The sequence below is a fragment of the Zonotrichia leucophrys genome, chromosome 4 (assembly GCF_028769735.1).
Source record: "Zonotrichia leucophrys gambelii isolate GWCS_2022_RI chromosome 4, RI_Zleu_2.0, whole genome shotgun sequence".
Lineage (NCBI taxonomy): Eukaryota > Metazoa > Chordata > Aves > Passeriformes > Passerellidae > Zonotrichia > Zonotrichia leucophrys.
Window position 1 is genome coordinate 1,132,687 of NC_088173.1, and position 23,983 is coordinate 1,156,669.

The 23,983-nt window shown below is 41.7% G+C and overlaps 1 protein-coding gene across 1 annotated transcript; it reads right to left on the minus strand.

The window, feature by feature from the left end:
• Positions 1 to 2,392: 2,392 nt before the first annotated feature.
• NELFA (negative elongation factor complex member A) lies at positions 2,393 to 22,069 on the minus strand. The gene is made up of 11 exons (XM_064710192.1): positions 21,805 to 22,069; positions 14,703 to 14,874; positions 13,482 to 13,643; positions 12,492 to 12,581; positions 10,516 to 10,646; positions 10,275 to 10,344; positions 9,328 to 9,416; positions 8,084 to 8,195; positions 5,641 to 5,897; positions 4,537 to 4,636; positions 2,393 to 3,027 (listed from the first exon to the last, which is right to left on the minus strand). The coding sequence occupies exons 1-11, from the start codon at positions 22,054 to 22,056 to the stop codon at positions 2,843 to 2,845; spliced, it is 1,620 nt and encodes a 539-aa protein (XP_064566262.1). The 5' UTR covers positions 22,057 to 22,069; the 3' UTR covers positions 2,393 to 2,842.
• Between the last annotated feature and the right edge of the window lie 1,914 nt (positions 22,070 to 23,983).

The following is a 23,983-nucleotide window of genomic DNA, read 5'->3' on the forward strand; positions in this document are numbered from 1 at the left end:
GGCACAAGATGGCAGAGCAGTAGTCCAGCGTTGGCAGCAAAGCTGGGAAACCACCATGAAGGAGGGCGACTTGGAGGTCATTTCAGCCTGCTCAGCAATACATGCACTGAACCAACACCCAGCGTAACAAGAGCTAGACCGTAAAGTAAAGAACTGAGGGTGCTAGTAAAAGAAAGTGTCATATTCTCCCATGGTGCCCTATCTACCTTGAGTCTATCAGTACTGCACACATCCTCACACTCCAGGACTGGAAAAGCACAAGGAAGATGATTCTAACAGTGATGCAGTTTGCAGTCAGGCTAACTGATTACTGAGCTGTGTACAACCCAGGGGGAAGCGCTGCAGGATAGAAATGCACCAGTCGCCATTGGGCCGCTGACTGCAGAGGGTCCCTTTGCAATCTCTGCAGCGCAGGCAGCCTACCCCTGTGATGGGATATTATCACTCACCTAGCCCTGCAGGCCTTGCAGCGACTCCCAGGGATGGCTATCAACTCTAATATGTCTTTTGCTGAGATTTTACAAGGTCCAGCGGAGTTGTTTGCACAGTTCCTGGACAGACTGCATGCCATGCTCTCCTGGCAAGTCAACGATGATGAGACCAGAACACAGAATAACTCTGGCCTTATTCTGCTGCAGCAGCTTGCATTTACAAATGCGAACGAAGATGGGAACAAAGCACTGCTCACTGCTGGTAACCTATGTACTTGTGATATAGCAGATATGGTTAGAGCATGCCAAAATGTGGGAATTACTGCTCATAATATTAACTGTCTGGCAGGGGCTTGAGCTGCGCACTTCCACGTTTTGGACACACATCCAGGGAGTGCTGGCTGGGCGGGGTCAGGGTGGGCCTGGTGGTCACACTGACAGCACTCAGCTCGCTGCAGGTGGCCTATGGCCAGCCACAGGCACATCAGGGACTGCCATCTCATCAAGTATGGCAACATCATGAAGCGTGGCCCAGCAACACCAGCACAGTCAGCCCAGTGGCTGTCACCAGAACACTTGTCTCATACATCCACCAGAAGCGGCAGTCAGGGCACAGGGCCACCAGCAGCAGAGGCAACCAGGGGGAGCAGACCACACTGTTCTGGGGCACGGGGCTGCCAGCAGTGAGCAGGTGGCTCCCCTGGCACAGGCACTGCCATGCCACCCTTACAGCAAGCCCCAGCGTTGTTGCTGCAAGCCACCAGGACCTTGTACCTCTGCCTTGCTTCCTCAGAGGAGCAAACCTGCCTGGGGCTGCAGGCTTGGCTAAGACAAAGATGTTTCCTTTGATAGTTTTGGTTTGTTTGTGACAAAAAGGTAAATGGTACTTTCAAAGGAGCTGTATATATATGTACATAGTTATAGTTATTTACAAGTTATTTATGACAAAGCCAGCTGTTCTTGAGTTATTACTGAAGATTTCTTTTAAGGATATGATAGGAAAGCCTTCCCAATCTAGGTCACAGCTCTGGCCAAGCCATGGCCTCGACTGGCAAGGAAAAGTATGCTATCAAACCCAGATGTTTGCTATCAAACCCAGGTGATATCAAAAATAAGACTCACTAGCTTTGCAAAATCTAGACCCCTTTGAGGTAAACAGGAAAGCTTCATCCAGAAGAGACTTTCCAAGTCCTCATTGTGAAAAGAAGGCTCTTGGGAGATCCTGGGTGATAGCAAAGCATATAGGCAGATGTAAGCTTCACCTTGTTAATTTCATTCAAAACTGAATTATGTTCCTGTTAAGTGTTACCTACTCACACCAGAGAAGCCTATGTTACAGTTTTTGAAAAGCTGTAAGTTATTATTGTGTCACTGTTACTAATGTCTTAGGAATTGCTTAGGTTTTTCCTAGTAAGTTTTCATTGCTTAATAAAAAAGAGGGGGGGGAGATGTAGGATATGGGGTAATGATTATTAAAGTGATTAAGGCTTATGCTCTCCAGAAGGCCCCATGGGAAAGGCACAGCTGCAGGCTGGAGGGGTGAGAGTCAGTTGAGTGACAGCTGGGAGTGAGATTGTGATTGGCTGGAGGAACGGTGGACAGCACAAGAGCAGGAAGCTGATTGGATGATAGGACACGTGGACTGCAGCACGGCAGCTGAGCCAGTCAATGGGTGCCTTCTTTCTGTTAAGTTCTGTTAGGTCTCAGGTTGGTTTCAGTTATGTCAGGTTGAGATTAAAGGTTTAAAATAATGTGATTTCTACAATAAAGTGATCTCCTTCAGATGCATAAGGGGGTCCAGGTCATTTTGTTCCCACTGCTAAAACAAAGCTGCTCAATCTCATCCTATGACCCAAGCATAAATAAGCTAAACATACAGTGGGTACCTTTAGACACTGACATCTACCATCTGCAATAGTTATACTGCAGCTGAAATACAAAATTATCAAGTACCGACCTGTAGTGCTTCATACATCCATTCTTACGACAGAACTCATGTTGCCAAGGAAAATGTTTTTATAATAAAGATCTGTGCCCTCAGTTAACAGTAAACCGTGAGTGACTGCGCAGTAGTCTTCTCTTCTGGTACTTAGCAGTAAGCTGCTCCCATCTGTAACCTTTCAGCTGTGATCTCCTTTTTCAGCATCCTGAACAAAAACACACCAACAATGTCCCCCCCTCCCCCAAGATCATCTTTCCCTCTCCCAAGATTAATAAAAAAAGAAATTAAGTGAGTTTGACACCATCAAACACATCTGTGTTCACTGAGCTCAGTTTGGTTGAAGAGCACAGCTTCTACTCTGGAGGGTAATAAGAAATGTACACATGAATGCCATTTTGTACAGTTGACATACTCTATGAGCTGGCTGACTCTAAACTTGATTTGGTCCAGTCTGCTGCTGCTGCATCTCTTAGGAAACATTAGTTATAGGTTTGTACTTCTTGAATCTGGTCCATTCACCAGTAGCATAGTTCATTTCAAAGACTGTGTCAACCAACATAGTGGTGCTGCCCGTGCCATCTGCCTTTGGTAAATCTTCTGTATGTTCACTAAGTTTAATTTGGATGATGTCACCTTGTTCTTGGCAAGGATTCTCTGCAGAAACAAGGAGAGAAACACGTTATAAATTTCAACAGTACATTAGTATATACAACAGTATATTAGACAAGACAGGTGGTTATTATGCTTAAAAAAAATCCCCACAAAACACAATCAACAACTCTCAAACCCAAAGGTGAGCAAACCAGACAAAGATTTTCCTCCTCCATACTCCTGAGACCAAGTTTTAAAAATAACAAAACCAGACCCCAAAAGACAAAGCTCAAGGCTAACATAATTGCAAGAACAATAAAAGAGGGAGTAAAGCCTGCCAGTGTCATTTCTCTCTACCTCAAGAGTCAGAAGAGAAGATTATAATTTAAATGGAATTGGTAAACGAACTACCAGAGTTACTTTAATTGGGAGATATTTTGTAGTTAAATGCCTCAAGAATTTTTAGCTGTTAAGGAAGCCCAAAAAGCTTCACTGAAACCATTTGTCCCAGACTCAGGTCCATGCCAGTAGAAGTTTTAAATGTTACACTTCAAGGTACTGGAATAATGCTCAAGAATATCAGTTGGTAGTTATTTATCCAACCTTCAGAAGGTGCTGGCATTATTACTAAAGGAATTCGTGTTAATATTTACTTTACTATATATGTATATGTGAATCTACATCACACACACTTCCAAAATAATATTTTACCTTACATTAGAAAAGGCTGTCTGTGTAGATATTAAAGTACAGCCACCTAGTGCAATTTGAAGTAGCATTGAAAACACCCATCATTAATGTAAGATGGACCAAACTCAAAGCTCAGGGCTCACCACAGGAACTCTGCTCTGGTCATTCTCACCAGCGCATTGCGTTACTCCAAACGCATGAGCCACACTTAGGCTGCAGGACTCTGGTGGTAAGAGCCCACAAATACCAAATTAGAAACCAGAGCTAGTGCAGATGATGGAGTTCACTTAAGGACTCTTAAGCCCCTTCTCATCTTACATCCAGTAATCTTCTAGGTAAAACAGCTTGGGTCTATCAAGGCCAATACATAACAGGATCCAGCTATGAGACAGCTTATCTCCCTGTGATTCACAGCACCAGTTGTTATCTAAAGTCCCTGAGATAACAATTGCCAGTTTCTAAAGCAAGGAATAAGCAAAGAGGTTCTGTACTACCCAGCTGGTACATCAGCTGGCTACAAAAGAATTCACATTCATTGGTCCTCTAGGCAGAGCAGTTGCAACCAACCACTTTGTTCACAGCTTACCAGCTGCCTTGTTTCTCTTCAACCCTAAGCCCTGATTCTACAGCGAGTTCAGTTATATCATGGTCAGCAGCTTTTCTGACAGACCAGTTGACTTAGTGGAAATGGACCCTAAAGACCCATTTCCAGGTAGTTAGAACTATAATTCATCAAAGTATGTAGAGTCCAGTGTAAAGCAAAGAGTCCAACACATACAGACAAAGCTAAAGCAAAGCACATTCATATGTACATTTAGAAATGCTGGGCTGTATTTCAGATTTGTGTATTCAGGACCAAGCCAAATTAATATCAATACATGCCTCTGGATCCTGCCATGAATCCAAGTATAAGAGCCTTTTCTGGCCTTGTAACTTTGTTTGCAGTCTTGAACATTTCCTGTGCAGCATACATTTGCTCTCTCTGTAACAAACACAATAAATGTCAATTCAGTTGAGAAAAACTCTGCCAACAGGGACCACTTTAATACCCACAGATGACCATAAAAGAACAACGCAAAGGTTTGTAGGACCTACAAAAAGTTAACAAAAAACATATCCTAACCTCAAGGTTTCCCCTCTGCAATACTTATACCTAACATGCACAGCAGTTCCATTGAACTCTGGACATTGAAAAAAGCACCTCACTTCAAAGAGTTACAGAAACATGTGAGAGGCTTAATATTTATGTTATCCATTTTGTGTCCTTTATGGCATTAGGGAAAAAAGAAAATAATCCAATGCTTTCTCTACAATCCAACAAACCCAGGCTTATGATAATTTCAGAGGATTTATTTTCCTTTAATAAATGCAGTAGAGTTACTGAAAAGAAGTCATCCAGCTTGCTAAAGGTAAGATCTTGCAAGCCAGGCTTACAGATATGGTTAGCAAAGTCTTCTGATCAGTTAAGCTTGAACTGGACTCCAAGCATGCACATAAAAGTTACCAAACCAGGTATATATGCACCAGAAATAGGAAGCTTCAAGATATATCCCCACTCTCAGGCTTTGAAAAATGTGTAATGGGGGGATGAGGTGGATCAGAAACAAAATCTTTTACCTTAAAATAATCTATTTATGTATTTTCTCCTAGTACAGCTATGTCAGGACAATTTTAAGCAATTTATATTATGTGCAATTGGCTGGGCAATTTCTGCTGGAAATACACCCTTCTCCCAAAATTCTTTATAATGAGCAATACATTATTTTGCATAACAAACAGCATACTGAAACATTAACATTGCACAGCTAAAAATGCTGTGAATAACATTAAGACAGCATGCTAAACCACAAAGTATTTTTGTAATCTTTGGTTATAAAAAAAGCAGCCTCAACCACTCCATAATCCAAAAGCCAAGAAATGCCAACATCTAAACAAGATCCAATCCACATCAAAGCCATCAGTCAAAAAGAATCTGTTTTTACTTACTGTGAGAGAGAGGCTTTTCTTCGGTGGTGGCTGTTGCTGAGTTTGGGGGGCCACTTGTGGTGCCTGTGCCGCCGGGGAGATGGCAGGAGGTGTGCTGGGTGTCAGGGGTGAGGTAGGTGTAGCTGCAGGGGGATTGGAGTTGCTGTTGTACATGGGGGTTCTTTGTTTGAACTGCGCAGGAAGAGTTGTGGTAGCATTTGGAGCTGCAGGTTCTTCAGTCTGTCTGTTGGTCTGCAAGGCCTCTCGTGCAGAGCCAGCTGCAAAAACCAGTTAGGATAGTTAAAACATTAGAATCCACAAATAGGGATTAGCACCACCAGTGGCCTTTAAAGAAAGCTAAAATCTCTGATGATTCCATTTTAGCACCACCATTCAATATGCCAACTAATATCCATATGAAAAAGTTCAGAGCTAATGCTCTTTCCACTCAATTATCTTTAGAAATCGTTAGACAACAGAGTAACTAGCTGTTCCATATGGATATGCTATATTTAGCACCAAATTTGATGTTTAATCAATATCCAATTTATTAAACTGAAACTGCAATACTTACTTTTCAGTTTGTATAGCTCTAACAACTGTACTCTGATCCTACCAGGATTGTTGCTGAACTCTATTACATAGAGCAAGTAAAAAATTATTTCATCAGTTTTTACCTAATGTAGCAGCAGCTTTCAAAGGAAGTACCATTAAGATAGTGAAAATACAAATATCCTTTAACAGATGTCAGATTCAAATGCAGTTTTCACAAATTATTCGTTATTTAAACACTAACTCCTAGAAGTTAAAACCCCACAAGGCTTAACTGTTCTTTCTCAAAGCTGATCCATTCACCTGCAGTAAGGTAGTTATACTATTGCAGACCTGGCTGCAGTTGGAGGCAGCTCATGAAATCACAGCAGCTTGACCACACAAGTTACCATCTGTCCAGCCAGTGGTGATTACCCAGTGGACACTCTATCCACGTTCTTTTGCAGCTCTTGGACACAGGCTGGAGCCTTCACAAACCTCAGGAGCTTTAAGGTGACCTGTTTACCCTGTGTTCACAGAAGACTACAGGCAGATACAGATCAGAGCTACATTGGTGCCCTTTAGAGCAGATTTTAGGAAAGGAGACATCTCTGCTTCTCCACTTTGGCACAGACACAGCTGTGGTTTTAGCAATACTGGTATTCTTCAGTAGATGTGGAACAACTGAGAGGATAAACATTTGCAGTATGAGATATTCCTTATTCTTTTACAAGTTTCATTACTGGCTTTGTCTCTTGTCAAAATAACTGATTTTCATAAAGTCTTTATTTATTTTCATAATGTCTTAATTATGCAACCTCAGATTATATGAGACCAAATCTGAGGATCTTCTGTGTGCATCTTCAATCAACCAAACAGTTTTATGTTCCTGGTCCCTAAGAAAAGCTAAATACTCCATACTCCTAAAAGAAAGGATACAGAATAGAGAATTTTAAACTAGACTTTTCCTGCTGCTGAACACAATGCCAACACTCTGGAAAATAGTACTACAGCTGCTGACACACTGCTGTGTTCTTGGCTGCATTCCTTCTGGAGATGCCAATTTTCTGCCAGAGAAAGATATGCATAGACCTTCAGAGAGATTCTGAACTGTTTTGAGGCCAAATGAAATGACTGGGTCTTGCATCTATGTCGTTTTCTCAAGTGCCCAAAATGCCACAACTCACATTTAAAAATAATATATTAAACTGAAATAAACTTGATTCTCTGCTAATGGACAGAGCTGGTAATGAATCCCAGCCATGCACATCTTTTAGCATAAACTGATACATTCTTTTAAAGACTTCACACACAGCAGGGAAGGAAAAATAAAATCAAGCTGGTTAAAATAAAACTGTAGGAAAAAAGGACTTGTACAAACTATTTTTTGCTATTGGTAATTTTCTAGAATTGAAAATAACAGCACTTTTCAAAATATGCAGTAGGTCAGCTATTATCTTCATTATACAAAGGTAGAGGAAAAATGGATGGCTTAATCCCAAACTGTGTGAAAGGTAATACACATTTGGCTCTAGAAATAAAACTGACTTCCAAAAGCAACTGTTTTGTATGTGCTAGCATGTGTGTGCATGAATACATACTTCAGACTTATATTGATTACTCTTTGGGGATAGCAAAAGCTGAATTTTCTACTACTGTAAGAAAAAAATCAGGAAATTGTTTCACTTACTTGGCTTAGCTAGCAGTCACTCTAAAACTTTAGAGCCAACAATTATTTTCTTTACTTAGGTTAAATTATATGTCTGGTTTCCCCAGACTCAAAGGCTGGAGTCTTGCAATGGATATTATATTGCTAAGGTGGAGTTTCATTCAAGTTGAGGGACAGGAGGTTTGTAAATAAAAGAGCAGGCAGACAGTAAAACAGTCCAGAGTTGCATTCATCAGGTCCCAAGAGCACAGAAGTGTCAGTTACCTGGCTGTGTTTCAGAGCTTGGGATATAGGAGGAAGACGGCACCACACTGGGGGTAGCAGGTAAATAACTCGTAGAAGGTAGTGCAGGCTCATTGTTCAACGAGCCAAGTTTCTACAGAACAGAAAAGAAAACATTAAAGCCACACCGAAAGTATTCATGGGCTGTTTCTGCATTTTAAATGCAACTTCAACATTTGTTTTACTAAGATGTTCCTTTTGGGAACTTAACTGCAGCCTCCTCTTTTAGGAATCCTACCTAACAACCTGTTCAACACTGACTTTCTACTTCAAACACCAGAAATTTGTGTTGATGGCACTCTATGAAGAATTGCACTCTAGGACTAAGTGATCTGCCAGAGGAAACGTGCTCTTCACCACCAGCAAGCAGAACCATGTTCATCCATGAGCATCTGCTAGGCTCTCACCCAGGAGAACACAAAGGCCTCTGGGACACAGACAAGCAGAAGGCAGCAGTAACAGCACAGGCAAAAACGCCATTGCCACTGAAACAGGCAGCCAACATCCACATGACTGATGCCATCTACCATGGTGAGCCTACAGAAAAAGCCTTGTTTGGTACTTAATTATACATGACACTGCATACACAGCATAAAAACAGCAGTATGGTTGATGATTTCACTGCCTGATCCAGCCTTTGAACATAAAGGGGTGAGAGAGGAAAGATGTTTTGGGGTGAGTAAGTCTAACAGACGAATCATTTAAGGTAGGCCCACTAGATGAAATATGGACACTCTGTAAAATGTGGAACTTGCTAAAACAAAGATTCTCTTAGCACTCTGCAGAAAGAGAGGCAATGAACTTCACTCCTGACTCTGGCCTACCACTATCTGCCTGTATGTTGGCCTTGGCTTGTCACACATGCCCAGCAGACAGCTTCTCACTCAAAAGCAAGGGCAGGACATAACATTCTTGTAGAACCTATATCCTGAGGACACAAAGGCTGGACCTGAAATAGGAGGAAAAAGGTCTACACATGACACGTTCCTCCTTTCCCTGACTGAACAACTTCTGGCAACAGGTTTGCTTTTTCTTTGGGGAAAATGTAATGGAATTTTGAAAAAATTACACAGAAATTTTTACATAAAGAGACATGTTTCAACAAGTGAGCATAATGCCATTACAGTGTTTAAGGGGTTTATAACAGCATATGTCAAGAGTATTATTTTTCTTTTTTTTTTTTTTGACTGGTTGGTTTTTGTTTGATTGATTTTGCTTGGTTTTACCTGTGTAGATACAAGGCCAGCAGCATAATCTGGGGTAGCATTTTCTACTACTGTTTCTTCTTTGGCTTGCTTTTCCACAACTTCTGTATCTATTGCATAAAAATACAAGTGAGTCCAAACATTCTTTCAGAAATATTGAATACACTTTTTAAACAAAGATCTAAAAATGCATTTCTCAAAGTATGCTAAAACGTGCTTGAAAAGGTATATGCTGAAATAGATACAGTAATCTCCAAACACTGTTTTATTTTATAATGAACCCAGTAATGAACTGAACAACACTGTACAGGATACAGGAACTGAGTAATCTGATACTAGAAGGCATGAAAACCCAAGCAACATTTTAATTGCAATTATGGTTTTCTTCTGAGGTGGTATTGTTTTTTTGTAACACACACAAAAAAAGTGTTTTAGGAAAAATATGCTGCATAGTGTACATTCTTGATATGGTTAAGTAGGGCACAACTTTGTCACTTGCCTTAAAAGCACTGTATCAGATATTGTTCACTCATTAATACCTCAGTCAAAATTTTGGAAAGGGCTATAAATTTTTTCAACATTACTTTCACCTAATTTACATGGCCATACAGCCAGTAGAACTGAGCAGATGAAAATAACTCAGAAAAGTGCCAGTACTGAAGCCACTCACACACCTACAGCCTGCCCAAAGCAAAACTGATTTGCTCAATCCTTTCACATGATTGAGTTGTATTACCTAGGCCAAGGCAATGTGAGTAGGAGCACTGAAACAAATGAAAATCCACCCTTAAAACCTATTTTAGTCAGGGGTTTACCTCATTCACAAGTATTAGTTGGTATCACATCCTCTAATTTTTTAAGTTTAGCTCAGGCTAAGCTTTAGCAAATTAAGAACAAAATGGTACTACAAATCTTGATCCTATTTGCAGGTGCACTGACAGCCTTTGTAAGTAGAATGCTGTACTAACCTAATGTCTTTCTTCTTCTCTTTGCTTCACGACCAGCACCTACCATATCCAGCTCAGAGATATCTAGAAGCTAAAAAGAAAGACCACAGAGAACTTAATAATCATTGTTAAATGCATATAATTTATCTATAAATATCATCCTCAGGTTTTCTTTCCTTTAATATATTGATTCAAAGCAGCAGCAGAAATTCACTTTATGGGAGAGAAGAGAGCTGAGCAGACAAACAAGGGGTGCACCTACCTTCACTCCTCTTTCTTTGCGCAAAGGTGTCCTTGAAGGAGGAATGGGAGTTCTGTTTCCAGAAGGACTAAAAACACTGGGAGCTGAAGTACTCCTGAATGGAGCTTGTTTTGGTATTCCTTTGAGTGGTGCTTAGGGAAGAGCAAAGAAAGCAACAACTGAAATATGTGTTTAACTGGTTATGATAAATGCTTTAATGAGTTCTTCAGTTCTTCCCCTTTTTAATACACACATTACCTGCCCTTTAAATTAAAATGTTTCTAATAAACATTAATATTATAATGTGGAATTAGCTATAACACTACATGTCCCTCAAAGGTCAGATTAGGTTTTACTTTTCAAAAAGGGAATAAGGGCCAATGTCTGACCAATGCTTACAACCCCATTCTACATGAAGTAATCACTGCTAACAAAGTCTACTTTTCCTTACACACAGATGCTTTCCTTACTTGTAAAAAATAAACTCTGAACATGTAAAACAGTATAGGACATAAATCTTTTGAATGCAATTATTGCCAAAGCTGCTCTTTGATTTTCACAATCAAATTACTTGATAAAACTGTATTTAACCAAAAATCTTAGCCAAGCTCATGCAAGGCTATGGCCTTGTGATATATTGCAAAGGTAATGTACTGCCTCACACGGGTAAATCTAGAAAAAAAAATGAAAATCTAGAGCTGCTGTTTGCACAAGGAGGAGGACCAATCTGGGTCTACAGTGCAAACAGAACACCTGCTATCTCAACACTCAGCAGCATCAGCTACACCTGTAAGCATCTGTTTCCTCCCAACTCTGTGATGCTGCCCCTCTACCTCACACTTAATGCTAGCACTAAACACAGCAATCTTCTAACTTTTAAAAGATAAGGGATACATATACAGATCTATCAGGTCTTTGAGCTTCCTGACAATTTCATCATGCCCTGATGATAAACAGAGAACTTCAGTTTGAGCTTAGAGACTCTGGATCCCTCTAAATGTTGTACTGAAAATGTTTCAACCACAGGACAATACTCTGACCCATGTGAGCACCTTCCAGCAGAGCAAACCTCAGCAGGTCCCCAACTCCTGTTTCTGGAGGCTAACTGGCTCTAAAGGCCAGGTTCTAAGAACTGGTTTTAATAATTCAACAGCCAAGAACTAAGAGTCCTTTTCTATAATGGAAAAATTTTAGTTCGAATTACAACTAGACCTTTTGCATTTCCTGCATGAACACAAGGCCAAACATCAGCCCTCAAAGCCACATCTTAAATAGCATCAACACAAAGTACTTAGTACTTCACAGTACTTCCAGCCACAACACCAAGAAATCACTCAAAGGTTCCCATCTCAGCATCACTGGTGGCCAGGAATGTTATACCTGTGCAGTGACTTCAGAGTATGTAAATAATTTTAAACCCTCTTCTCACACCTTATTTGAAAAATTCAAGCAGTTCAGGAACTTCAGCAAACAGCTGAAATGCATTAATACAAAGCTGAAAGGATCATTCTACAGGTCTGCCACCTGGAATTCACTGCTCAGCCTTGGCTTCAGAGAATGCTGTCCCCTTTTCTTTCTCCAGACAGAATTCTACAAGCACAAAATAGTTTCAATCTACTTCACAGCATTTCAAAGAGCACAGAGCAGACTACTCTGATCCACTCTTCTCCCTTTTGGAGCAACATGGCTTAGTCAGGAGTTATTCCTGGAGTGATGCAAATTAAATTCCTATCAAAGTCTATAGGCATGATCTAGCTGCATACACTTTAGAAGCATGGCAGATATACTTGCCATTTGAAAAACCCCACACACTGTTGTTCTTTCTGACAAGACATGTCAGAAATATTTAAGTATAAGGAGAGAGGGAGGCAGAAAGGAAGAAATCCATTGCCTCAAAAAAAATTTAAGCTTTTGTAAAAAACAGGTGGTAATTTGATTCTTCATCAAGGCTACTTTAGCAGGTTTTCTTTCTGAGAACTGATGAAAGTGAGCCATACTTGTTGTATCTATCTTCTTGACCAGACCCCTGCCTTTGGCATGGAAAGGCACTCCTGCAGTCTTCTTGAGCTGCTGCGCAGTTTCTGTTGCTAAAAGGAAAAATGGCTTTAGTTATTACAGAACTTGTGCTGGAAATACATAACATAATGTTTCTTACATAAAATGTTATTAACTTATAGATAAAGCGATAGGAATACCAACAAAGAATTGTATTTTAATTAAAATCCAGGTCATTTATGTGAAGTAAACACAGTATTTGGAGAAAATGCAAAATCAGTATGACTGCAATGGACAAGGTGGCCTAAGCTAAAAGAAATTACCAGAAAAGGCAATTTACTCAGTAGAAATTTAAATAATTTTTAAAAGTTATATGACAAATTATGAAAATTTACAGGTTTTGTATTTAACCAGACCAACTGAAGTTACATGCAAGAAAGCAGCAAGCTGCTGCAACAGAACAGCAGCTGCAGTAAACTATTTTAAAATCACTTAGTTCAAGCAGCTACCAATACATACATGTACACATATGCTGCCTTTTGTTAAAGAGAAAACTCTCTTGGTTTTTACACCCTATTCAGCCACACTGAGTCAAAGAAAGCATTAATTAGCAGCCCTTGCTCTCTGCTCCAAAAGCACATGGCAAAATAAAACTGTCCTCATTTTACTTTTGCTTCAGGAGCTTTAACCAAAGGTGTCCTCTGTCAGACTGTTACTATACCAGGAGAGGACCTGTCTGTGCTTTATGAAGCTCCAGCTCTTTGGATGCCCTGAAATGTGAACAGCATTTAAATCCATATAAGCATTTGAATGCAATCCTGGCTGGAATGATTTGCACCTGCTCTTCCACACATCAATCCATCCTCATCCAGAAAAGCTCTTGTAATAGAACATTTTAATGTGTATCACAATTCTGGAGAATAAGACTGAATATACTCAATATTAATTGGCCTTTTACCGTTTAATTTGTACACAGTCTTAATACTACTTACACTTCTGCAAGAGTTCAGCTCTGAGAGTGGCACTTTTAGGTTTCCTTTTCAGCTGGAAATGTTTCACTGGGGGAGTAAGGGGCCCAGCTAGTGTTGTCAAGGCATTTTTGTTTAAGTATTGGCATTCCAACGGCAACATAGCTGAAGTTTCACATTCACTTACTGCATAGAGAGTTAACACAGTACACAGGGGTATTAGCACCTCTTTGACAGCTAATGACAAAACATTTTACAACTAGACTGTACAGGTGGTTTTCAATTTCAGATTACTTGTATAAACACCAAGAGTAATTTAGTTCCAATTATTACACAATATATAACCAGTTATTAGAATGTTTGCTTTTCCCATTAGCTTAATAAAAGCTTCCATTTTAATTATACCTAGCCAAATTATAGGTATCTTAAATATGCTGCTATTGTCAAAAAATAGATAAAAAATATTGAATTCTCAGATTCCTTAAAAATTACACATGAAAACCAAACTACTGAATAAAAATCCAAATCACAAGTGTGGATAGACAAATGATCATTTGTTTATAGAAAGAAAACAAAGTGCTTCCACCTCCAAGTCATTTAATTATTGTTTTGCTGCAATCTCCAGCCCCGAGATTGTGGCTGTCCATGGATGCTCGAGGGCTTTTTCCAGACCATGTGCTAAAATCAAGGCACTGGAGTAGGAGTAGTTTTGCAGCCATCGGTAGTTTTGCTGCTGTTTGAAGCAGCTGCTGGGCAATCTGCAGCACAACTGTTCCCAGAGCAGCCTCCCTCCAGCACCGAGCCCCCGCTGCCCAGACACTGCACAGAGGCAGCCCCTGCCCAGGCCAGGGGTGGAGCTTCCACACAAGACAGACTTGCTGTTGTCTTGGGGACCACAAATGTGAGTCAGAGCAACACAGAAAACATCTTCACTGCTAAGCTGCAGCACAGCCTGTGCTACTAAAGAATCCACACAACTTTTGTGCTGCCCTTCACACTCTGGGCAATAGCTGACATTATACTCTGATGATATGTGAAAAGATAATTTAAGAAGCTACCATTTCTCAAATACCACAGCTCCCAGTCCAGTTACATTCCAGGTCATCAACTGTAGTAGTCCAGAGACAAGACAGTGCTTGTTCTTCTATCTCTACTTTAAGACAGCAAGGCTGCCTGTGAAATGACAGGTTATTCCTAAAAAAGTGCACCACATTCCTGCAATTTTCACCAACAGAAAAGGCTTACCTTTCTCTCTAAGTTCTCCTAAAATATCTTGAACATTGGGATTCTGTTCTTCAAGATCAAGGTTAAGGGAGCCAGTATCTGGAAAGGATTTTAAAATATCAGCTACCATTAAGACCCAGGGGTCTGAATCCAAGGTAGCGAGCTGGATAATTTCAGTCAGTGCCCCTTTCATCTAACAAAAAAAGAAAAAGAAAATCAACCAATTGGAAACAGTTTTAAACAGGTTGTAGTTGGATTTATTTAAAAAAGACACAAACATGCACAATGTTTTACTACTGGGGAAGGGAAGAGGGAGATTGTTTCCACACAGTTACACATTAACTCTAGAACCAAGCAAAGAATGAACCAAGGTGATTTTTTAAACTGCTTTCCCTCAATCTAACCCAAGTTCTGTTTTGAGCTTTTGGCAGCTCAAAGCTTTGTTTAGCACTGCGCATTTTCAAAAGCAGCAGCCAAATTTTTCCATTACTGTCTCCTTGTGTTTTACATTCCTACTCCCTGTGGACCCACACCTTCTAGTCAGTGATGGGAATATGCAAATACAACACAAGTTATTTAGAACAGGCATCTAAATGAAGATGTGCCCCTTGCCAGCCTACAGCATAATTACATAGATTGCATCTGCATCACAACTGTCTTCAAAATATTACTTTAGCTGAGACCAAAATAACCTAATCAATACTGTAATGTTTGACAAAAATTACATATTATGGGAAGTAAACATAGCCCCCTTAACATGCCATGAGCAACAAGATTTTCCATCTACCCAAAGTTTCATAGTCAGGAAAAAGTTATCTTTCTATTTTGTAAAATGTAAATAAATAAATGAAGTAAATTTTAAGTTTCATTGTAATGGAATTTTTTTAATTACTGACCAACATATCTGTTGGAACTATGACATGGAAATCAAGGTGACTACAGTCGGGGTTTGCTTCATCCACAAGTAAGTATAAAACCCCAAAGACTGAACTTTCTTTTTGTCTAAGTAAATTTTCATGTAAGCGTGACAGCACCAGCTTTAGTGAGCTAAGGTGTTTGAGATATTCTGTGTGTCTAACAAGCCACAAAACAGCACAGTAAAATCACATAAAGCAGTTTATCATACTCTATCTGCATTGGATTAACACTGAAGAATGTACAAGCAAGTATAAGGAAATATATCGATTTTGATTTTTCACCACCCAGTGTGGCACATATAGCTTAGTTACAGTCATCATGTCTCTGAACACAGGAAGACAAGCAAGAGACTCATCTTCACCTTCATGCTGCTTCTTTCCCTTATTTAAAGCACTCTTATATGAAAAGATTTAATAAAATGAACTTACTCTATGCATACAACTGTAAATAAAAGAAATAAATTTCTGCTCCCCATTCCTCTCCCATCCACTTCTAAAGCTCAGAGGCAAACAAACATTGACGTTTCTCAAGTCCTTTCATGTGCACAATGTTATTGCCCTCTCACTTTGGAAGGGTTTACAAGTCCACTCCAGAGCCAGTTTGTCCTTTACCCCCTGCATGTTTTATGTCTCACACACTGTGTGCCTGTGAAACAATCAGTCCATCTGACCCAAAATGAGCACCTCTGTAGCTCCTCAGAGTGACTGACTGCAGCCACACAAACACCAGAACCACAAAGAGGGGAGCAGGAAGAACACACTACACGGGCCAGTTCCCATCTTAGCAGCGCCACTGATTTGCTTTGGATCAAGCACATAACCAGGAGCACACACTGTTTAATGTGCTGTCAAATTTAACCAACCTCACCCAGGGGAAAGAATCAATTTCTGAGGTTCCAGTCTTTGCTGGCTCTCTATTGCTCACTTATTCCTCAGTAAACAGAACCCCACCAGAACCCCCACACACTTGTCCACCTCTCTATTCTAACCCTCAATCCTTAACAAAAGTCACTTCTACAGTGGATGACAATGACTGTGAACACTATCAGAGCAAAGTCTTTTGTTCTTTTATTTGTCCTAAAGGAATCAAGGTACTGATTTACAGAAAACACCTAAAACATCCCAGAAGCGCTGATGAATTCACAGCTTTCACAAGCTTTTCTGCAGACACCACTAATGCAGGTAAGTGTACAGAATGTCATTTCCTCCATCAAAGCAAAGTCAGAGGAAAAATGTCTCTTGCATCCCACAATTTACTCTTCATATCTGCTTCACAAAACTCCTGTTTGTACCAAAATTCACAGAGCTACATGCCCATACTATGAACATTCCTGTAGAACTCTGGTGTGGGCATGTTGCACCCCTCTGCTCTCAGGGTTCAAGTTCAGGCCTCCTATCTATGCCCAAACCCACAGCTTAACAAGCTTTTGGTTCCTTCAAGAAAGGAGCCCAGAAACAATTTGCTTGCCTATCACAAGGCCTCATGACAGAAAGAACATGGTGAAATAACAGACACTATCACACACAGGGAAGCACTAACAAGTGCTGTGAGCTAACCAGAGACCTTGCCTGAATATGGCTTTGCATTTAACAAGCCTGGATTCGAGCTTTGACTCAGGTTTGCCTTCAAATGGCAATTTAAATACATGTTCCCACCTCACTGTTCAACTGGCAGCTGAAAAGAAACATTTCATTTATGGTTTGAGAATGCATGAAATGCAACTCATCAGGGAATGCTACATGCACTTTTCCTGTTACTTTACAGGGCAGAGCCATAATCCCTAATTCTTAATTGTCTATGATTGCAACACTGGGTCATTAAGACTCCCATCAGCATCTTGTTAAGCATGAATGTCAAGATCTGATGTAACATGTCCCAGTGTCTTTCTCATCTAAAACTTAAGGATCTTAAGTATTTTTATCAGCTTGCTGGCACACAAGAAAAAGCACAGGCCACGACTAGAAACATCTAGCAAGCAGGGATCAGGCAGGATGGGAAGTGTCTGGGAACACAGGCAGATTAATAATGGCTGTGCAGGAAGGACAAACAGGACTGTGGGAAGGTATTTAAAAGGAAGTGTTACAAGTAACACACAATGTGACAGCTCCAAGATGACTACTTGCAAATATTTCAAATATTTATTTGCTTTGTATTCTGCCTAAATTAACGTGTATAACCACACATTTAGACAAATGTATCAACAGCTGGCTAATAAACCAAATGAAACTTTCATCTTTCTGAGGCTATAGAAAAGATGGTATTTAAGAGGGAGCTGCATTCATTATAGAATATTTTCATTAAACTAAAAGCATTGGATTGAAAACACAGTATTAATATTTACACAATACAGACCCAGGATGGGTCAATACCACTATTGGATGTGGTTTGCATTTGAATCATGAAAAAGAGCTCAAGTGGCCAAGAGAACTATTGGATTAAAATATCCCATTTTACATCACAGAATAATAATGAACTCTAAGTGCAGGCCAGAAAGGTGCACAGCAGCCTGTGTGCTCCCAACACAGAGGGAAATGCAAGTGTCACGTCCCCTCTTGCTCCTTTGCACCCACACTCCCCAGTCCCCACTTCCCTGCACAGATGGCTCCTGGTGCACATCAGCCAGTGCAAGGAAAAAGTTTTGATTTCTACTGTAATAAACTGGCACGTCCCTGCTGGGATAGGGATCCTCCTCTCAAGACAATTCAGAGAGCACAGAAGCACAGTCCTGGTTCCAGACTTGGTTCTAACATCACAGTCTAACCCTGAACAAATCAATTAAACACTGGCATAAAAAGAAAGCTTGCACTTGCCATTGTGAATCAGGTTAACAAGAATATAATATGCAAAATAAACAAATATAACAGTTCTGCCAAATACACAACTGAAACTCTGGTCAGCACTATACTGAGCTTTAGGCATCATTTCAAACAAGTGCAATTATCTAGAAAAAAATTAGCAGCTGAAAAGCCGAAAGATTCAAGAGTTTGCAAGTTGTTCCCAGAGAATTACAGTGGGAAAGGAATTTTTGATAACTGCCTACAAAACACAAATTAAAATGAAAATGAAAGCCAATTATTCTTATTAGTCAGCAGGAACAAACATGCAATAATGTGGTTCACAGCATGATAAAAAATTAGTTTTATTACCTGTCCCACAAGAGTATTATGAGGACAAAGTCACTTACATCTATACAGTATCTGGAGTGTTGAATGAAAACATTATGAAAATTGAAAGATATTACATATGAGGATAAAATCACTTAAGTCAAGGATTGAGCTTTCAAGAGGGCTCACTAAAGATTCACTTGTCTAGACTGAAGCTTTCACAGAGATTTAGAAAGGACCAAGAGCAATTAAATCCCTTCTAAACTAAATACTAGCAGTTTCCTTGATTCCCACATTGCTTTTTACTCAAATGTCTGCTCCCAAATGGTTTCTATGTTATTCTAAGCTTTCATGAAAATGCTACTACACAGAAAACAGAAAAAAAATTATTTTGAAGAGAAAAGAACTCCCTTGAATCTGTTATCTAGAGAGGGGAATATCTTTTAACATGTAAGATATCCTGTAACTGCTATTAAGATTCCCAAAGCTGCACAAAGCTGATGCAATACATTTTCCAATACAATTAAGCTTCCAGATGCCAGCTCAGTGCTTCTCGCACAGGATCGATGCAGACTGGCACATGGCATGGGAGAGACAGATGACTTTCCAAAGAGAGTCATCCAGCACTCTCATGGTTCAGTTCAACCATTTTCTGACATGGGGGTGATTTCCAAGTGAGGAATTCACTCCCAGGCAGCTGCAGCTACCCTGTACCCAGCACACAGGCAAGGCTGCTGCAGAGATGGGCACAGCACAGCCACTCTGGACACAGACACGTTTATTTTATCTATTTTCTGGGTATTGTGTGCAAGGTATTCCACTCCAATTAAAATGCTGGAATTTTTGATACTAAGTTAGGTGACAAATCTGCACAAATAAAACTGTCTTAGTAAACTAACCACAAATGATGAGCATCTGATATGACAACAGTCCTTTCTGTCAGCAGTTTGGTTACATCAGCTATTTTTGCCATCTATAAAAGGAAGCCTGTAATAATAATAACATTAGGCCTACCAGCAATGTTAAGGGCTTCTGCCTCAGGGGTTTTTCTATTTTTAACCTTTTTTAAGGCCCTTCTCCCAGTTTAAGGAAAAAAATCTCATGTTCCTGAAACAATTAAAGACGCTAAGGGTAGATCTCAATCAAGAGATCTCAATCATCAGTTTACAATAAAAGATTAAGCTTATGATTGAATTCATGAACTCTACCAAACTGAAAAATCCCACAGTATTTTGTTACAGCAGGAACAAGAGCTTCACATTTAGAACACAACTGATCACTGTCAGTACACAGTAAAAGGCACACTGACTACCTTTTCTCTACACTTTATCTCCACAGCTAACACAAGCACAGATCCAGGAAAGCTGCTGGCAACTCTTCCTCAGGTTTGGTTTAAAATGTTCACCCAGTTCAGTTTGTTTGAATGCTGCTCCCTCAAAGAGCTGCCATGAGTGCCATTAATGAAGGTCCTTAAGCTCTTTGAAGCTCTTTTCATTCTAAAAACACCACTGATTTTTCTAAACACTGCAATACTAATTTCTGCCAGGCTACTTAGGTCACGGGAATTTTGCAAACTCACAAGTTCACACCAGCTCCCATCCCCCTTTCTGGCCTAGATTATTTTGTTTGTCCAGAACACGACCCCATTTATCATACACAAGGATGACAGCTTGTTCACTGGACAAGCACTAAACATGAATATCATGTTTTAAAAATCAGCATAAACACGCTGAACTAGAATTTTTTTTAAAGTGACACCAGTGTAATGCAGTGATGAATCATACAGATGCATATGGCAAGACAAACATTAAATGGTATATGGCAAGACTTACACTAAATTATTTCTTAAAGGTGATGCTTGCCCATTTTCAGCCTAGAAGTGCACAAAAGCTGAGCACACAACAATCCCAGTTACATACCACACCCTGCCTCGTATATATGTATATTTAGCTTAAGAAGCAGCTGTCTTAGCCAAGAAAGACTGGTGAAAGCACAGCTATTCTACATAGGAAGGTAAAAACTAACTCCACACCACTTCCATGATGGTTACCAGGAAATACTACTTCACATGATGGAAGCAGGAGAGGAATTCCTTCAGTCTGGCTGAAGAAACCCAATATTTCCAGACATTCTCCAGCCATTGCCCCAAACATCTGTAGCTGCCTACTAGCAAAAATAAACTGGGTGCAGATGAGGCATGGTCCAGGGCCAAGTGAAAAAGCCTGCAGAGCCAGCTCAGACTCGAGCCAGCCAGTTTATTAGCTGGGGTAGGACAACAGAGGAAAGCACCAGCTGCTCCCAGAAAGGTAAAGAGAGGGAAACAAAAATCATGGCAATTTTCCCCAGTCAAGACCTCACTGCAGGAGGGTGGGGAAAAGCACTGCTCAGTGCAGACCCCAGATCTTCCTCTGCCAAAGTTTCAGCACTTGCTGCTGTCCTCCCTAAAGCCGAGATGCTCGACTTGTGACACCTACAGAGCCGCCAGTACTGTGGAAGGAGCGGAGGAAGCTGAAACACACACACGGACCGCTCCTGAACGATCCTGCCTCTCCCCTAGCCATGGCACAACCACTGCCTCAGAAAAGCCCTCTTCGCTAAAAGGCACCCAAAACACAGCGCTACAATGAGTCCCTGTGGGCCACACAACGGGTTTCGTGTCCAAACTGCTTTCAAAAGCCTAGTGCCAAGCAGGGAATCCCCGAAGAGCAGGAAGAGGAGGAGCAGCAGCAAAGCTCCCACTCCACTCACTCCCTTATCGCGGGGAATCTCGGTGCTTTTCCTCACACCGAGGACCGAGCCGGGAGACCTTCTCCACTTATTGCTGCCCGTCCAAGGAAGGCTGCGAGGGAGAGGCGGGGAAGGCTGTGGGGAGCAGCCCTACCACACGCCCCTGCCCTGAGAAGCTGCGGCCGCTCGGCTTCGCCCCGCGGGCAGCCCGGGGTCTGTCCCCCCTCCCCGCAGCCCCCGTGTGGAAAAAAAAGGGCGGGCGGGGGAGGTGGTGCTGGCACTGCCCCCCTTTCTCCCCTCAGGCCAACTCCGACCTCTCCCCCTCACACACACACACGCTCCCCGCTTCGCTGCGTCTCCCACCCGGCTCTCACCTCATCCACCGCCCGGCGGGGCAGGTGCAGCATCCCCAGGAGCAGCTTGAGCTTGACGGCCGAGGAAAGGCCGTGGAAACAGAGTCGGATGTTGTCGATGACCGAGGCCGTGAGCAGCGAGGCGATGCTCGGCGGCGCCCACAGCTCGTCCGTGGAGCCCAGTTTGTTGTGCAGCCACAGGCCGGTGTCGCTCTCCCGCATCGACGCCATCTTGGGAGCGGGGCGAAAAAAGAGGGGATTCTCGACGGGCATTTTATGAAGGCACCTAAAGGGAGGAAGGGAGGGGGTGAGGACCCCTGCGGGTCGCTGTCTTGTTCGTAAGCCAAAATGGCGGCGCCCAATGAGATTGCGCTTGGGAAGGCGGAGGCTATGCCGTAACCTAAAATGGCGGCGCCCAGGAGGGGAAATGCAATAAGGCGCTTTTCATCTCTCGGCCATGTGCAAAATGGCGCCCGCCACAACTTTTCGTCCGTACTGCAAGATGGCGCCGCTTCACTGTAGAGAAGTTCCTCTGTCAGTCCCAACTCATTGTCCCTCACAGTCCGCCCTGACTCCTCCAGGGCAGAAATGGGAGAAGAGCCGCGAGCGGGCCGCTGAGGCGCGGCGGGGCTGGGGGTAGAGCTTCCTGCCCGAGGTGGGCTGGCCCCGGCGCCTCCCGGCGCGGCGCTTTCCGGAGCACCACGTCTGCTTCCCTCACAGCCCCAAGCCCCCTCAGGCGGCCGGGCCGTCCGCTCCCTCCGCGCCTGGCCCGTGATCCCACCCAGCGCCGCTCCCTGGCGCTAATGCCCCCTTGAAACGCTTTAATCCGAGCAGCTCGGCCGAGGCGGAGAGCCCCGGCCGCGGTGCTGCCTCTGCCAGGGGCGCGGTGTCTCCTCCATGGTTGTGCCCGAGGTTGGCGCGCTGGGTGCCTGAGCCATGGCGGAGGTGACCTCGGGGTCGTGGCACAGGGGAGGGCGCGCAGAAACCCGCAGCACAAACATTCGTGTTCCCTAGAGATTCGGCTCGTTGTTATTTAAATGTGAAACAATGAATCAATTGCCTAAATCCCGGAAGGTTCAAGGGGCTTTCAGGCGTAGCATAAACGGTTCATTTTAGCGCGTCTCTGGTGGAAATTGAAGTACAGGAGTTGTAGGAGAGCAGATTCTGCTGATCTCTTTCTCCTACGTTTTTGAATGAAAACGGTTTTTTAACAACATTCCACCTTCCAAAGACGTTGTTTACAAGCTGATTTCTCTCGGAGAGCAGAGCAATTGTTGCCGAGGTGCTCTGTGTTTCTTCAGTATAGAACCACAGAATCCTTCAGGCTGGAAAAGATCTCAAAGATCACCAAACATCAACCCAGCACTGTCCAGGCCACCACTAAACCATGTCACCAAATGCCACACCTCCAGTCTTTTGAGCACTCCCTGGAATGGTGACTTCACTGCTTCCCTGGGCAGCCTATTCCAATGCTTAACTACCCTTTCAGTGAAAATGTTTTTCTTACTATTAAATCCAAATATGGCATCATGGAGTCTTTTATTTTGTTCATGTTACTGATACCCAAAATGCTGAGTGTCTGCAGCTATGACTTCTGTCAGTGCGGAAGTATTTTGAGGCAAAGAGTTTCTGTGTGAATAAATTATATATTAGTACAGTGTGAATTTTTTCCCATACCTTATCATGCTTTTTTTTGGTACCATTGCTACCAAATTGGTACCACCAATTTATACTCAAATCTGATTTGACAGACCTTTTGTATGCAGTGAGCTGATATTTTAGAGCAGCAAAATCAAAGTTGAGGCAGTTTGTGTAGCACATAAATATCCAGAATTTCTGTCTTGGTATGTAAGTTCAGTATGTAGCTGAGGGGGAAATACTTATCCACAATTAAGTATTTATCTGTTAGTTTGTATACAGAAAAAAATTGTAACTAAGACACTGAAGTAAATTTTTAAATTGGGAACAGAATAGAAAATTAATTAAAGCAAAAGATTTAAAAATAGCTGTAAAGGAATTGCAGTCATATATTCAACATGTAATTATTACTAGTAACCTTTGCCCTCCATTAATTATATCCATCTGTAAAAGGTAGGCACCAGTATTGGTAAGGTACATCCTTATCTATCGGGTAAAATCCATGAGGTAGTGTAAAAAAAATCTAATTAGGCAAGGAAAACTATTGATGTTCTCATCTTCT

Coding starts and splice junctions, on each gene's coding strand:
- NELFA (XM_064710192.1), bottom strand. CDS start 22,056: ATGCCCGTCGAGAATCCCCTCTTTTTTCGCCCCGCTCCCAAGATGGCG. Junction 13,644..14,702: donor AGGAGAACTTAGAGAGAAAG/GTAAGCCTTTTC, acceptor CTCTCTATGCAG/TAAGTGAATGTGAAACTTCA. Junction 8,196..9,327: donor CTGGCCTTGTATCTACACAG/GTAAAACCAAGC, acceptor TCTGTTCTGTAG/AAACTTGGCTCGTTGAACAA.